At 38.0% G+C, this 17,369-nt stretch overlaps 2 protein-coding genes across 2 annotated transcripts; both read right to left on the reverse strand.

Annotated features, from left to right (window-relative positions):
- Window positions 1-230: 230 nt before the first annotated feature.
- On the reverse strand, window positions 231-1,172 carry LOC123949222 (olfactory receptor 5D18). Its single transcript, XM_046016579.1, has one exon. It carries the CDS (start codon window positions 1,170-1,172, stop codon window positions 231-233), a length of 942 nt encoding a protein of 313 aa, XP_045872535.1.
- An 11,959-nt stretch (window positions 1,173-13,131) lies between these two features.
- On the reverse strand, window positions 13,132-16,483 carry LOC123948605 (olfactory receptor 5D14). Its single transcript, XM_046015808.1, has 2 exons — window positions 16,417-16,483; window positions 13,132-14,126 (listed from the first exon to the last, which is right to left on the reverse strand). The coding sequence occupies exons 1-2, from the start codon at window positions 16,481-16,483 to the stop codon at window positions 13,132-13,134; spliced, it is 1,062 nt and encodes a 353-aa protein (XP_045871764.1).
- Between the last annotated feature and the right edge of the window lie 886 nt (window positions 16,484-17,369).

Raw genomic sequence — 17,369 nt, forward strand, 5'->3', positions numbered from 1 at the left:
TTAAGAGCTAGATTATGTTACAGTTTTGTAGATTAAAAACCAAAGATGAGAGGTTTTTTTTTTTTTTTTTCCAGTGAGCAAGAGACAAGGGTAGTCTCTTTGAATTAAAATCCATGTCTTTCCCATTGTCCATTAACTCTTCATTAATTTTAAAGTTACCTTTACAATCAACCTTCATATTGGCACACTGTATTTACATCTCAGGGATAAATGCTACTAAAATAATATGCTCAAAAAGAAAAGACTTTAGTGCCCATTAACTTGCTGACTGTACCCTTGACATCCTTATTTCTCAGACTGTAGATCAGGGGATTCAACATGGGGATCACCACGGTGTAAAACACCGATGCCACTTTGACTGTGTGTCTGGAATTCTTGGAGTTGGGCACACAGTAGAGGAAGAGGATGGTCCCGTGGAAGATGGTGATGGCAGTCAGGTGGGAGGCACAGGTGGAGAAGGCTTTGCGGCGACCACTGGCCGAACGCATCTTGAGAATGGTGACAATGATGAATACGTAAGACAAGAGAATGATGAGCAGTGTGCTGACCTCATTGAAGGTGGCAAAAATGAAAAGCAGCAGCTGGTTGATATAAGTATCAGAGCAAGACACGGAGAGAAATGCAGAGAACTCACAGAAGAAGTGATTGATTGTGTTGAAACCCTGAAAAGATAATTTGATAGCAGAGCATGTGAGTATCAAGGAACACACTACTCCCCATGTGTATGATCCGACCACCAGCATGGCACAGAGTTTCCCAGTCATGGCAACTGTGTAGAGCAGAGGGTTGCAAATGGCCACAAAGCGATCATAGGCCATCACAGCTAATAAAAAAGATTCAGTTACCACAAAGGTACAAAAGAAAAAGAATTGTACTACACATTCTGGAAATGAAATGGTTCTGTCTTCTACAGTCAGGTTTTCCAGGGCCTTGGGCGCAATGATGGAGGAGTAGCAGAAATCCACAAATGAGAGGTGGCTGAGAAAGAAGTACATGGGGGTGTGCAGTTTGGGGTTAATCTTGATTATAACTATCATCCCAATATTCCCTACAACAGTGATGCTATAGATGGTCAGAAAAATCAAGAAGAGGGGGACTTGCAGCTCTGGATAATCTGAGAAGCCCAGGAGGGTGAATGTAGCCCCACTTTTATTTCTCTCTGACAGTAACATGATGGTTTCTGCTTGTCAGAATCTGAATTGGTCCTGAAAACAAAATTATTAAGGAGAGTGAGGATATGAGAAGTTTGCTTAGCTATCCCTTAGCAAGAGTAGAAAAGGAAGCAAAATATCTTTTCACAGTTTCTCTATGCTATGTGTTTATTATGCAAGGTATGCTAAATGTCTAAGATTTTATTTTTTTTAAGATTTTATTTATTTATTTGACAGAGAGAGAGAGAGAGATCACAAGTAGGCAGAGAAGCAGGCAGAGAGAGAGGAGGAAGCAGGCTCCCCGCTGAGCAGAGAGTCCCATGCGGGGCTCAATCCCAGGACCCGGAGATTATGACCTGAACCGAAGGCAGAGGCTTAACCCACTGAGCCACTGAGGTGCTCACAATGTCTAAGATTTTAAAATTTTCTTTAAGTAAAAAAGCTATACAATTACTGACTTAAAAATCTGTAAGTTCTCAACTCTAATGTTTAATATTTACAAAGAAGAATATAAGATAAAGGGATTTATGGTTATTTTAAATCAAATCTTCCTATAGCACATTTAGCTGTCCTTGAACATTATAAATTCATAAACGGGATGGCTATCATAATATGATGATTGATTCTGCTGGTCCTAAAAACAGAACAAAAATGAAAAATTTCTGAACAAATTAATTTTTTGTCATAGGTTCATACTGTGACATGAGGAATAAACACCCTCTTTGACCTTGACCGCAGGAACTTCTTGCAAGACATGTCTCCAAAGGCAAGGGAAACAAAAACAAAGATAAATGATTGGGCCTTCATCAATATAAAAAGCTTCTGCACAGCAAAGGAAACAGTCAACAAAACTAAAAGGGAACCTACAGAATTGGAGAAGATATTTGCAAATGGCATAATACCTAAAAGGCTGGTATCCAAGATCTATAAAAAACTTCTCAAACTCAACACCCCCCCGCAAATAATCCAGACAAGAAATGGGCAGAAGACATGAACAGACACTTCTCCAAAGAAGATACACAAATGGCGGCTATCAGACACATGAAAAAATGCTCCACACCACTTGCCACCATGAAAATACAAATCAAAACCACAGTGAGATACCACCTTACATCAGGTAGTGAAAGGAAGGGACATATGTACCCCAATGTTCATAGCATCAATGTCCACAATAGTCAAACTGTGGAAGGAGCTGAGATGTCTATATCAGCTCATGATGATTTTATATATATACATAAATATCTTATCTTTAAAAAAGATAAGAATAAACACTCCTAACCCTTTATATCTGTGCCTTTATTTTTCATTTCATATAACACTTTAATCTTTTTTCTTTTTGACTCAGTAAATCAGATATCCAAAATAAATTTTAATTAGTTTTTTCAGAGTAATCCTCTCAACTGCTGGGCTCTTGTCAATCCTTCTGCATTGCTTGATGAATAATAAAATTAGAATAGATGATAAATATAATAATGTCTACTTCCTTATTCTAGAGATGACAAAACAGAAGCTGGAGAAACCTTGACTTTTCCAAAGACATGTAAATAAGGATCAGTCTCCAAATCTGTGACTAGAGCCCTGATTGGAACCCTAGCCATGTGCCCATTCCTCCACATCAGACTCTGAGTGGTGTTCTAGATCTAGATACTAAGATATGTCCTTTATTAATGATCATACCAGTAATTATGACAAACCAGAGTCTTTGAATCTATGGGAGAGAGTCTGCTGACAGTATTCGGACAACAGAGCTACACTAGAAAGCAGCAGCAAGATAAAATGAGGGGGCACCTAGGTGGCTCAGTGGGTTAAAGCCTCTGCCTTTGGCTCAGGTCATGATCCCAGCATCCTGGCATGGAGTCCCGGCATCTAGCTGTCTGCTCAGCAGGGAGCCTGCTTCCTCCTCTCTCTCTCTCTCTCTGCATACTTGTGTTCTCTGTCTGTCAAATAAATAAACAAAATCTTTAAATTTTTTTTTTAAAAAGATGAAATGAGAATGGGATTTTGGAATATATTCTTTCCCAGAAATAACTAAGTGTAGTAGAGACAGACTTAGAAACTTTCCTTGCCTAGGATTCTCTCTCTGTCCCTCTCTCCTCACCTCTCCTCTCCCTTCAAGACATGGAGGATATTCATTCTGTCCCAATATTATCTGTGAAGGAGGCAAATTTAAAAGCTTGAGATAATACATTTTGAGGACATTTTAGGAGAAAATAATAATACAAAAGAAAAATCGTATTTCTCCAGTTGGTGCTCAAAACCTCTGAAATCCTACCATACCAGGAAACTCTTTCTTTTTTTTAAAGATTTTATTTATTTATGTGAGAGGCAGTGGACGGGAGGAGCAAAGGAAGAGGGAGAAGCAGACTCCATGCTGAGTGGAGAGTCTGAAGCAGGGCTCGATTCCAAGACAATGAGATCATAATCTGAGCCAAAATCAACAGTTAGATTCTTAACTGACTGAGCCACCCAGGTGCCCCATATCAGGAAACTCTTAATCATCTCTCTGGTAAGGTTACTTCTGGTCCCACAACCCAAGAAATACTTTTAGATGCCCATCAATAAAGATCAATAAAGATCATCAATAAAGATCATATTGGTGGGGCGCCTGGGTGGCTCAGTGGTTTAAGCTGCTGCCTTCGGCTCAGGTCATGATCTCAGGGTCCTGGGATCGAGTCCCACATCGGGCTCTCTGCTCGGCAGGGAGCTTGCTTCCCTCTCACTCTCTCTGCCTGCCTCTCTGCCTACTTGTGATCTCTCTCTGTCAAATAAATAAATAAAATCTTTAAAAAAAAATCGTATTGGAGACCAAGAACTCAATGACCTTCTCTATCCCTACACTCCTATATCTGAATATTAAAGACAACCTCAAAAGACAATCTATCATGAAGCCAGACATTCTAATTATCACATTTTTTTTGCTTAACACAATATCTTTTTAAATTTTATTTTTTAAAGTTTTATTTTATTTTTTCAGTGTTCCAAGATTCATTGTTTGTGCATCACATCCAGTGCTCCCTGCAATACTATTTAATTCATCTAAAACATTTAAGAAGTTATTGTAAACCAATGTTTCATTTAATGTGATGGCCCTTGTATCCCAAATGCTATTATTAAATTGTTGGCAAAAATATCCTGTATCACTGAATCTAAGAAACATAAGAGCTGTAATCTTCTTACCTGTCTTTCCCCCATTTTGTTGTAATTTTTGCTTAGACACATGTGTTTCCTGTTTTATAAACTTAATTAAAGCTGGTCCCTTTCAGTTTTTTTTTCACAATAGAGTCTGTTCCAACTCTGCTATTTTCATTTTATTTAAATCTTCTCTATTCTACCTTGCATATTTATTTAGTAAATTATAGAAACAAGACAATGCACATCCCCAGTTTTCACATTTCTTCTATTCTCCCACCACAGGTACTCCTCGTTCATCTGAGCGAGCCCCTCTAACACAAAACTGTGTGAATAAATGCACTTTCTCTTCCTTGCATGTATAGATATGTTACTCTTGCAGTGACTAAATATTTCTCAAGAACTGTCCAGATCTAAAGGGTACATTTCCACCTCCCGTGTTGTTTTATAGATACCCTACCCTGAAGTTAATATCAACCTGTCTCTGGAATCTTAAAACAAACCTGCTGATGGCACATGTCGGGCCTCTCCTGGTTGGGACTGATGGATATATGCTTATATCTATAGCACAGCCTTTGGGATATGAACTCTAGGGATTATGTCTTGCTCATTCTCTTGAGGTCATGAAATCCACAATTAAAATTAATCACCTCTCTCTGATGTAATTCTTAAAAACCTGGAGAATCACTGGGAACATTTCAGGTAAAAATTTATATTTTATTTATTTTTTAAAGATTTTTTTTATTTATGTGTGTGAGAGAGAGAGCGGGAAAGCACAGACGGAGAGTGAGAGGAAGAAGCAGACTTCCCAAAGAGCTGAGAGTCCGACATGGGGCTCAATCCCAGGATCCTGAGATCATGACCTGAGTCGAAGGCAGATGTTTTTAACTGACAAAGTCTGCCAGGTGCCCCCAAAATTTATATTTTGATATCACTTCCTCAACCTCTGATTACTCCCATACCATCTTGCAATTATCAATATTATGGAATTATAAAAATCATCTTTACCAAATACTGACTGACAACTATATGCTGGGCATAACCCTCTTCCTACCATTCTTTCTAACCTGTTAGGTAAGTGTGAAGATTTATGTTTTAGGTCTTTACAATTCATTGAGAATTAAAGCAGAAATATTTACAAAGTTAAGTATCAAGTTGAGAAAAATGATGTAGTCCCTTTGAAATCTTGTCCTCTTCTATTGCTTTTTCCCACCTCTGCTTCCTGCAGCTAGTCTGACCTTCTTGCTTTTGTCCCTTGCTTTTTGTTGTTGTTGTTGTTTTAATATTACCCACTCCTTCTCTATGGTCCTTTCTACTCATGTTTCCTGTATGCTGAAATGCTTTCCCTTAAGTTTTTTTAAAATGTATCTTTTCAGTGAAATCTTCCAGGAACTTAATATTTTCCTGCAAGACCTACTCCATTACCTAATTGAGTGTTTAAAGTACTTCACGCAGTTCAAATATATTTTAACCCTTATTTATTTCTTTTTATTGTATATTGCTTGTTTTCTCCTACTAAGATAAAATTTCCGGGAAAGCAGAGACCGTTCTTTGCTTTACTCACTAATATATTCCAAGCTCCTAGGTGAATGACCAACATAAAGTCAGTGTACCATGAATTTTTATTGAATAATAAATATGACTTTCCAAAGGAACTGGAAATAGAGCCAAACTACCAGAACTATGAGGAATTTCACTGCAGAGAGGAGAGTTCACAGTAAGAATGTTTCAGAAGTAATTATTGAAACTGTGCTGTCAAAATAAAGCAAAACATAAACAAACCTAAACAAATGTTCATTCCACTGAACTTCCTATCTCTAGTCAGGTTTATTATAACAAAAATCTTGAAATTTTCAAGATCATGTACTGCAAGGTAAAATTTTGTATAGATATAACTCTTCTTTTTTCCCCCAAATTTTCCATTTAAAATCTAGTTAGTTAACACATAGTGTGCATATAGTGTAATACTGATTTCAGGAATAGAATTTAGCATTCATCACTTTCATGTAACGCCCAATGCTCATCATAACAGGTGCTCTCTGTAATACCCAACACCCATTTGGCCCATTCCCCACCTACCGCCCTCCATCAACCCCCAGTTTGTTCTCTATCATTAAGAGTGTCTTATGGTTTGCTTCCCTCTTTTTTTTTTTCCTTCCCACATGTTCAAATGTTTTGTTTCTTAAACTCCATGTATGAGTGAAATCATATGGCATTTGTCTTTCTCTGATTGACTTATTTTCCTTAACATAATACACTCTAGCTCCATCCATGTCAATGCAAATGGCAAGATTTCATTTTTTTTAATGACTGAATAATATTACATTGTATATATATGCTACCTCTTCTTTATCCATTCGTCATTTAATGGACATTTGGACTCCTTTCATAATTTGGTTATTTTTGACAATGCTTCTATAAGCATTGGGGTTCATGTACTGCTTTGGATCTATATTTTTGTGCCCTTTAGATAAATATGCAGTAGTGCAGTTGCTGGATCATAGAATAGTTCTACTTTTAACTTTTTGAGGAACCTCCATAGTGTTTTCCAGAGTGGCCTCACCAGTTTACATTCCCACCAACAGTTTAGGAGGGTTCCTCTTTCTCTGCATCCTTACCAACATCTGTTGTTTCTTGTATTGTTGATTTTAGCCATTCTGACAGGTATGAGGTGCTATCTCATCATGGTTTTGATTTGTATTTCCTTGATGATGAGTGATGTGGAGCACTTTTTCATGTGTCTGTTAACCATCTGTATATTCTTCTTTGAAAAAATTTCTACTCATGCCTTCTGGTTATTTCTTAACTAAATTGTTTTATGGATATTGAGTTTGATAAGTTCTTTGTAGATTTTTGATACTAATCCTTTGTCAGACATGTCATTTGCAACTATCTGCTCCCATTCCATAGGCTGCCTTCTAGTTTTCTTGATTGTGTCCTTGGCTGTGCAGATCTATCTCGATGAAGTCTCCATAGTTTATTTTAGCTTTTGTTTCCCTTGCCTCCAGCTATGGGTCTACTAAGAAGTTGCTGTGACTGTGGTCAGAGTTTGCTGCTTGTGTTCTCCTCTAGGATTTTGATGGATTCCTGGCACACATTTAGATCTTTCATCCATTTTGAATTTATTTTTGGGTATGTTATAAGAAAGTGGTCCAGCTTCATTCTTCTGCATGTGGCTGTCCATTTTCCCCAAAACCACTTATTATTGAAGAGACTGTCCTTTCTCCATTGGATATTCTTTCCTGCTTTGCTGAAGTTTAGTTGACCATAGAGTTATGTATATACCACATCTTCTTCATCCCTTCAATCAATGCACATTTAGGCTCTCTCCATAATTTGGCTATTGTTGATAATGCTGCTATACATATCGGGGTGCATACATGCCTTCAAAACAATGTTTTTGTATCCTTTGGATAAATACCTAGTAGTGTCATCACTGGATCATAGGGTAGTTCTTTTTTAACTTTTTGAGGAACCTGCATACTGTTTTCCAGAGTGACTGCACCAGTTTGTATTCCCATCAAGTGTAAGAGGGTTCCTTTTTCTCTGCATCCTTACCAATATCTGACATGGAGAAAGCTAGAGGGTATTATGCTCAGCAAAATAAGTCAGCCAGAGAAAGAGAAATACCATATGATTTCATTCACATGTGGAATTTAAGAAACAAAAAGAGGAATGCAGTTTTGGGGTAAAAGAAGCAAACCAGGAAGCAGACTCTTAACTATAGAGAACAAATGGAGGGTTACTGGGAGGGGTGATAAATAAGTGATGGGTGTTCATGAATGCACTTGCAATGAGCACTGCATAGTCTATTTGAATGTAGAATCACTAAATTCTATACCTTAAACTTAAATTTCACTGTATGGAAGTGGAATTCAAATAAAAACTTGAAAAAATGTACACTCAGTTTTACTATGTATTCAATAATTCTGCAGTTGAGGCGATGTTCTCTGCAGTCTAAACCTGTTTGCAAAATTATAACTTGGTTATTTCAGAGTGACATTATTTATGGCAGAATGAAAAAGAAGGAAACCTACTTGGGTATATCTGTGGGTGTCCTTTAAAGCCCTATTTATGCCACTATGTTGGTATTTCTTAGAACAATAAAGTATCAATCAGATGACACTTGTTGAGTAGTTCTGTAGTACATTTTCATTAAAAAAAAAAAAAAAACCACTGAGTAATTTCAGGTCTGCAGAAATAATCTGAGACAATAAAACCTTAAAAAGACTTATCTGTGAAATTTTAAAACTTTAAGTCTTTGGGACGCCTGGGTGGCTCAGTCCGTTAAGCATCTGTCTTTGACTCAGGTCATGATCGCAGGGTCCTGGGATAGAGTCCCGCACTGGCCTCCCTGCTCAGTGGGGAGCCTGTTTCTCTCTCTGCCTGCTGCTCCCCTGCTTATGAGTGCTCTCTCTTTCTCGTTCTCTGACAAATAAATAAATAAAATCTTAAAAATATTAAGTCTTTTGAAAATAATCAAGGAAACAAAAATGTGAAAATATGTACCCATGCCAAAATAGCGCCTCACAAAAATATATTCTGAAAAATTCCACACACATTTAGTTGTTATAAATAAGTTCCCTTCTTATGAAAACAGTGTATTATGTAATATTATGTTCTATGTATTATGCAACAGTTCTGTGTGTGTTTGTGTTTGTGTGTGTGTTCAGGCACATGTGCACAGGTGTACCTACATGTATGTGTGTTCAGGTAATTTTGTGCAAAAATTAGACCATTTGTGGAATGTTGCATGTCCCTCATTTGGTTTACTGCTTTGTTTGGGGTCTTTTGACTTGTTCCTGCTCCAGCTCTTTAAAACTGATACACCAGAAATCTTACTAGTTCTGGTCATTCTTGTAGTTCCCATAAGGCAAGAATTCTTCATATGTGGTTCTGATGACTCTCATTGCATCAAATCTCAAAGCACCTGTTAACTGATTGTCTGACTCCTAGTGATTCTCAGTGTGATCTCTGAATTCAGGTAGTGTTAGCTAGATTACTTCATTTTAGCATTTCTCACCAACATTTTGCCTAATGATTTTAATACTTATTAAAGCCATTGCCTTGATCCATAATTTTTATTCAGAGCTCAGTGATTTTCTAATTCCATCCTGTTTTCTACTTTCATTCTTTCTGAATTTTCCCTCATAGACCATTAGGTGACCCCAAAATACAATTCATAAAGGAAAGACAGAATAAATGTTTCTCTCTCTATTTACCAGTTTTAAGAGTAATGCCTTGAACCCCCCAACAACACTTAATAGTAGTCAATGACTTTTTTATAAGTATCTAGATTTTAATTTTTAGGCTTAAACACATTTTATGGCTTTAAATTAATTGCAGTCAATATTTATTTGCATGTCAACTATAAGCTAGTTGGAGCCATTTCAAATAGTCTCTTATGTCTCTTTGAAATTATTCAACTAGCTGTTAATACTACTCTTGCTTTCTGGAAAATCAAGTTGCTCAATGTTAATTCTCTGCCTCAGACTTCAGATCAGCTATTTGTCTAAACAAATAAACAAACAAAAAAAACACCACCACCAACAACAAAACCTAGTTCTGTTTAGAAAGCAAATATTTCCTTTCAGAGAAATTTGGGGAATGAGGACACTCATTGCTACTGAGTTGTCATTATTGGTGGTATTATTTAGAAGAGCAAAAATAAATTAATTAATTAAAATTAAAATTAAAAAGTAGTTTCTCTCTAGATTTCTAATTCAAATTAAGATGAAAAGGTTTTTTTTTTTTTTTACTTACCTTTTCATACTTTAGAGCTGTAATTTTCCGTCATGCTGATAACTTTTGTTTCAATGCTGTTTTAACAGTTACTTATATATACTAAAATAAACATCGTATATAGTGGGAAGGTATACTCAAAGTGCTGTCCTTTAGAAAAAATGTTTTACACTGTTTGATCATGTTTCTGATATTATAAACAGATTTGTTGTTACCGGTTTTCAAATTTTAAATATTTATTTTTACCTTTTGACCTAAATATATGTCTTTTAAGACATGTCCAATATCTAATTTCCCCTAAGTCAAAGCTACAAAGTAGGGGTGCCTGGGTGGCTCAGTGGGTAAAAAACCTCTGCCTTCAGCTGTGGTCATGAGCCCCCCACCCCCCACCGCCCTGTGTCCAGCTCTCTGCTCAGCGGGGAGCCTGCTTCCCTTCTGCTCTCTGCCTGCCTCTCTGCCTACTTGTGATCTCTGTCTGTCAAATAAATAAATAAAATCTTTAAAAAAATAAAAATAAAAAGCTACAAAGTACATTCCTCAAAGTTTCCTTTCACCTCTTCCTATCTTTATTAATTTTGTTTCCTTTCCCTCTTCTAGAAAAAGTTTTCTATGTCCTGTCTTTATTCCTTTAAGAAAATGAACTGGAGAACATGGAAAATGTCCTTCACAGCAATAAATATAAACGTTCCTCTTTCCATTTTCATGACCAGATACTTTTTATTGTGACACATAGGTTACTTGGCCAACTTTATGCTGGATTGCATCCAGTATGTTGTTATTATAAATAATGCTAGTGAGTATATTATTTACAGTTTATCTGCTACTCTGTTTTTGGGAATGATTCCTAGGACCATCAATGTTGGAAGAGGATGAGTGTGTATGTAAGGTTGCTTGTAGCTCCTATTATGTGAATGTGTGATTTTCCTGACCCCAATGTATAAAATGTCTATTTCCCTGCAGATTCACTTACATGATATATCATTAAACTTTAGTAGGATTTCTGCCCTTCTATTAGGTGAGAAGTGATACCTCAGGGCAGATTTCCTTTGTATTTCTATTAGCTTGAGGCTAAAAAAAATCCTCAAATATTTAAAGGGTATTTTTTATTCCTTTTATATAGACTACTTAATTATATTTCATGTCAACTTTCCTATAAAACTGTCATTTTCTTCTCCACTATATGTGGTATAAGTAGTGACTTTTTCTCAGTTTTGTCATTTTAATTTCCTTTATGTTGTTTTGCCAAGAAGTTTTGTATATTCATGTAATCCAAGTTTTTTTTTTTTTTTTTAAGATTTTATTTATTTATTTGACGGAGAGAGAGATCACAAGCAGGCAGAGAGGCAGGCAGAGAGAGAGGAGGAAGCAGGCTCCCTGTGGAGCAGAGAGCCTGATGCGGGGCTGGATCCCAGGACCCTGAGATCATGACCTGAGCCGAAGGCAGCGGCTTAATCCACTGAGCCACCCAGGCGCCCCATGTAATCCAAGTTTTGAACTTGCTTTTAGAACTCTCTTTTGGTGTGGGAAATAAGGAAGAGATCTAGTTTTATCTTTTTTCTTCATATGGTTCTCTATTTGTCCCAATATGACACTGCTTTTAATAATAATGACTTTAAATTTAGCCTTCCTATTACCATTTAATTTAATTTCTAATGTATTTGTTACAGATATTAGTTCTTCTTTAGTCATTCATATAAACATTAGAACAGAAACTTTGAAATATGATTCTTCAGTATTCCCAAATAGAACATATATTGCCTTCATTCCAGGCCTAATACATATCAACTAGACTAGATAATGCTTGTAGAGATTTCCAGACCTGATAATACTGAGAATACAGCCTTCTGAGTAATCCTATCCAAGCATAATGGAAGAATATTGAAATGACTCTAGAGATTGTCCCAGACAATCTAGGAGATTTGTGACCTCTCAGACTAATAGACTTGATAATACCATGAAAGGACACTAGATTTATAGTCAACAGAGTTGAGACCTTTTAATCATAGATCAATCATTTCAGCCATTTCTAGACTAGTTTCTTGAAACTTTGTGTCATTATTTACACAACAGATATTGTCCTTGCCCTGTGTACTTCTCAACACAAACTCTTTGAAGTGTAAGACCATCCATTCATAGAATTCATAAAGCCCAAAGAATTAAGGTGTCAGAAAAGAATCAGCACCCTCTCCTTTTTTTTTTTTTAAGATTTTATTTATTTATTTGATAGACAGAGATTGCAACTAGTCAGAGAGCAGGCAGGGAGAGAGAGGAGGAAGCAGGCTCCCTGCTGAGCAGAGAGCCCAATGTGGGGCTTGATCCCAGGACCCTGGGATCATGACCTGAGCCAAAGGCAGAAGCTTTAACCCACTGAGCCACCCAGGCGCCCCCAGCACTTTCTCTTTTTATCACACAGCATATCCATCTGCATCTCCCAAAAAAGACAGTGTTTTAGTGACTACACACACACAAATTTAAAGGCAAGTAACTATGATCTCTCTGATATAAGGAACTTGAGAGGAAGGCAGGAGTTGTAGGGATAGAGGGAAAAAATGAAACAAGATGGGACCGGGATGGGAGAAAAATCATAAGAGACTCTTAATCTCGAGAAACAAACTGAGGGTTGCTTGGCAGGGAGATGGATAGGGTGACTGAGTTATGGACATTGGGGAGGGTATATGCTATGGTGAGTGCTGTGAATTGTGTAAGACTGATGATTCACAGATCTGTACCCTTGAAGCAAACAATACATTATATGTTAATTAAAAAAAAAAAGAAGCAAGTAACTAGTCTTCATTTGTAGTAACAAATCAGAAAGGCGTTTTCTGTGGCAAGTTAACATGATCCTTCAGTACCTTTATTCCCCACACAGAATCATCTCTTGGGGCTTTGCAATATTTTATGTGTTTGCTTTTAGGCAATTTGAAGAGATAGAGGCTTTCTGAATCAAAATCCAGAATTACCTTACATCTTCAGGGGATTTGAGCTTACCAATTCACAATATAGTAACATTAAAGTCATTTAAAAAAACCTCATGCAAATATATGCTAAAGGTTTTACAAGCCTCTGTTCCCATTGTTCATTGGGATTAAAAACTTCTGTTGAGATTAGTTCAGTGGAATGGGACTTTTGTGTCTATTAATTTCCAGAGGGCATCCTTCACATCTTTATTCCTCAGGCTATAGATCAGAGGATTCAGCATAGGGTTGACCACTGTGTAAAATACAGAGGCCACTTTGACAGTGTGCCTGGAGTTCTTGGAGTTGGGCACACAGTAGAGGGAAAGGATGGTCCCGTGGAAGATAGTGATGGCGGTCAGGTGGGAGGCACAGGTGGAGAAGGCTTTGCGACGCCCGCTGACAGAGCGGATATTAAGTACAGTCACAAAAATAAAAATGTACGAAGTGAGAATGATCAGTAGTGTGCTCACCTCATTGAAAGTGGCAAAGCCAAAGAGCAGCAGATGGGGAATGAGTACGTCAGAGCTCGAGGCAGCAAGGAGAGCAGTATATTCACAGAAAAAGTGGTTGATTATGTTTTGTCCAGAAAAGTTGAGCTGGAGAGCATAGCAGAGGAGTACCAAGGGACCAAACATACCCCAGAGATATGAGCCAGACACCAGCAGGGCACAGAGCCGCTGGGACATGACCACTGTATACAGCAGAGGGTTACAGATGGCCACGAAGCGGTCATAGGCCATCACTGCCAGCAGGAAGGATTCGGTCACCACAGCGGTGCAGGACAGGAAGTATTGCAACATGCAGCTAAAGTAGTAGATGCTTTTATCCGCCATGACCAGGTTCTCAAGCAGCTTGGGAGTCACGATAGAAGAGTAACAAAAATCAACCAAAGAAAGGTGGCTGAGGAAAAAATACATGGGCGTGTGAAATTTGGGGTTAATCTTGATGATTACTATCATCCCAAGATTTCCTACCACAGTGATAATGTACATAATCAGAAACACGAGGAAAAGAGGAATCTGAAGCTCTGGGTAATCGGTGAAACCCAGGAGGGCAAAGGTTGTCTCCACACTCAGATTTCTTACCGCCATCACCACAGTGCCCTCGAAAGGAGGTGAGGGGGCCAGGGTACAGGAAGAGGTTGTTTCTGTCAAAGAGAAATTTTGTGGAGTTAGTGACAAAAATACATGATGCTTTATGGTACATACAAACACACACGTGTGCATGTATGTACACACACACACACACACACACACACACACAAATAGGGGGAGAGAGAGAGAATGAAGCTAGAGTTATCAGTCTTAGTTTCTTCCATACAGAACATGCCTCATGCAGATCTCCTACGAATATAACTGGGTCTCTGAGCTGAATCTCTGAAATGTCTCTGAATTTCTACTGCACTTTGTGTTTCCTTAGGAAATAATTACCAGGGGTGCCTGGGTGGCTCAGTCAGTTAAGTTTCTTCTTCTTTCAGCTCAGGCATGGTCTCAGGGTCCTAAGATTAAGTCCCACATTGGTTTCCCTGCTCAGTGGGGATCCTGCTTCTCCCTCCCGCTTTGCCCCTCTTCCTGCTCCTTCTCTCTCTCTTCCTCTCACTCTCTCCCAAATAAGTAAATAAATAAAATCTTAAAAAAAAGAAATAATTACCGTATTACAGTATGTACATTCGCACATTAGCTAGTGGGGTAACATGTATGTAACTGATAGTAAATGTTCGCACATAAATGCATAAACTAGTGAAAGTGTCTTTATATATATATATTTTATTTTGTTTATTTGACAGAGAGAAATCACAACTAGGCAGAGAGGCAGGCAGAGAGAGAGGAGGCTCCCCGCGGAACAGAGAGCCCCATGCGGGGCTCTATCCTAGGACCCTGGGATCATGACCTGAGCCGAAGGCAGAGGCTTTAACCCACTGAGCCACCCAGGCGCCCCAACTAGGGAAAGTGTCTTAAAAAACGTGCAATGGTTGCCCCAGAACTTACATTGCTACGATAACTTGCCTGTATACACAAATCAATAAACTTACTAAGAAGATATGTTTCTATTCTAAGGTCAAAGCAAAATGTTAGAGAAATCTAGGAAAACAGCATTGCAATCTCATTTTAACACCTTTTGTTTAGTAAAGGCTACTTCTCCCGTTGAATGGATTAGCTCCTGAGGGGTTCAGAAGGACAATGCTTCCTTTTGATTTCTGAACAGAGGTTTATTAGGTTTACACCCGAAGGCTTAGTTTCCCTTAGAGCCCAGACATTATGTAGATAAGTCTATGGTTCCCAAGGTTTATCAGGTAGGAATCTCTTAAAACCAACTCATTTGTGAAAGTTTAAATGCCAATTTCAGGTGCATTTAAAGAGGATGTGAATAAATATCCATTTCCAGCTGGTAAATTCATTCTATTCTTTGTAAAAGGGTTGGAAATTGACTTAAAGCTGAATATTTCCATGAGGATTAACCTTTCTTTAATATTGTTGTGTTCACAATTGGATAGCATTTACTGTGATTTAACATGAAAAGTAAAATAAAAGAAGACCCTAGTTACCATATCAGGAAAATAATAATCCCACAGTTCATAGAAAACTTGAATAAACTTACCTACTACAGAGAAACAGGTCACCACCCCCCTGTTTCTCTGTAAGCTGAGTATGACTGGGCCACTGAGGCTGTTATATCAAATACTTTCACCCTAGGGGCTCAAACTCTGGAGAATCACAAGAAACTCATTCCTCACAAGCATCAAAACAGGTAATTAAGGCAAAAGCCAGGTGTCATTTACAATTCTTAATGATTAAAATTTCCTCAAAATTACATGGGAAAATTGCAGCTTCAAATTGACTACCAGGCTTTGGTGGCAGGTAATTAAAATGCCCTCTGGATGAATAAAACTAAGGTGAGGCATTATTTTCCTAATATTGCCTCATCTGCACCAATTCAGTGGGCTCCTCGATTTTGCAGGGCACATATACTAATTTTAGGCAAGTTACAAAAACCCATCTACAAAGCTACCCAAAAGTCTGTCCATTTTGAGTGCATCCCAGATCAAGAGAAAATTCTAGTAAGTCCAGTCCTCCGTGCTAGCTGCTGTACTATTTGGGCCATATGACCCAGCATATGTAATTGTCATATATTTGCAAATAACAAATTATGTAGAATTTTGGATGAGACTTTATAGTGAATTACAAATCAGACTTTTGGGATTTTAAAGCAAAGCATTGACTCCCTTTGCAGATAACTATTCACTTTCTTAAAAAGAGCTTTTGGTTTGTTCGTGGAGCCTGATAGAGACTGAGTGATCTGACAATAGTCTACCAAATTACCATGCAATCCACACCTATCATCACAAACTAGATGTTGTCTGACTCACCAACTCATAACATAACAGCATTCCTGTTCCTGAAGACAGAAGTGAATACAGGAGCAAGTGATCCAGATACCTACAGTCCATACCCCTGTTGTATTGCTTTCTCCTTCAAAGCTTGAGCTTGTAGCCTCATGACGCATTCCCTATGACAACCCAAATATGGAAGAAAATGCTGGGCCTTATTTTCAGATGATTCTACACAGCATGCTGGCACCACACACACACACACACACACACACACATGCACACATGCACACACACACACACACACACACACACACACACACACACACCATTGTAGCTCTATAGTCCTGCCCTGGGGTGTTCCTGAAAAACAGCATTGAAGGAAAATTCATTTAACATTTAGAAATTCAAAAAGTATGCCTGGAATATTGGAATAGTTTTTTTACACTTGATTATGGGTTAGCTTTGTTGTCAATACTTTATAGGGATAGAAGAATCACCTCCAAAATGTGTTATGTGCATTAAATCTGAAGCCAGAAAACATTGCTATTTCTCCAATAATTTGTGGGACCCAAACTGGTGGGTCCAGGGTGGAAATGGAGGTGGCTCGTCTATGTATTATCCTTAATGATCCATCTGCTAAACCTCTGTTTCCAGTAAGAAACCATGAGCCTCAGTAGTTTAGAGGAGTAATGTTTCTACTAGGGAACACAGTGATGGATCCATGAAGCTGGAATTGTGACTTCTTTAACCCCCTCCAAAAATAATAAAATAATAATAATAATCAAATAAAAAATGCAGTGGGAATGATGGCAAGTAGATTCTGGAGTAGAGGCATGGAGATGCCTTACAGTTTCCACTTCCAGTCTTTACACGCTGTACTGAGATCATCATATAAGGAAGCCAGTGTAACCTACGAGCAGATGAGAAACAGATACTCCAGCCAGGTCAGCACCGAGTCACCCAACAAAAGAGTGATTTCGTTTACAGTTTTAAGCCCCAGCAGAGCTTTCAAGTGATTGCAGCCACATGACGAGCCAAAGTGTGACTGGCAGAAGAATC

This window comes from Meles meles, chromosome 8 (genome assembly GCF_922984935.1).
Source record: "Meles meles chromosome 8, mMelMel3.1 paternal haplotype, whole genome shotgun sequence".
NCBI classification, from domain to species: domain Eukaryota; kingdom Metazoa; phylum Chordata; class Mammalia; order Carnivora; family Mustelidae; genus Meles; species Meles meles.

What these genes read in the sequence shown, in the direction of transcription:
- LOC123949222 (XM_046016579.1), bottom strand. Translation starts at nt 1,172, where the DNA reads ATGTTACTGTCAGAGAGAAATAAAAGTGGGGCTACATTCACCCTCCTG.
- LOC123948605 (XM_046015808.1), bottom strand. Translation starts at nt 16,483, where the DNA reads ATGCGTCATGAGGCTACAAGCTCAAGCTTTGAAGGAGAAAGCAATACA. An exon ending in AACAGGGGTATGGACTGTAG is followed by an intron (nt 14,127 to 16,416) that starts GTATCTGGATCA and finishes TCTCTTTGACAG; the next exon opens with AAACAACCTCTTCCTGTACC.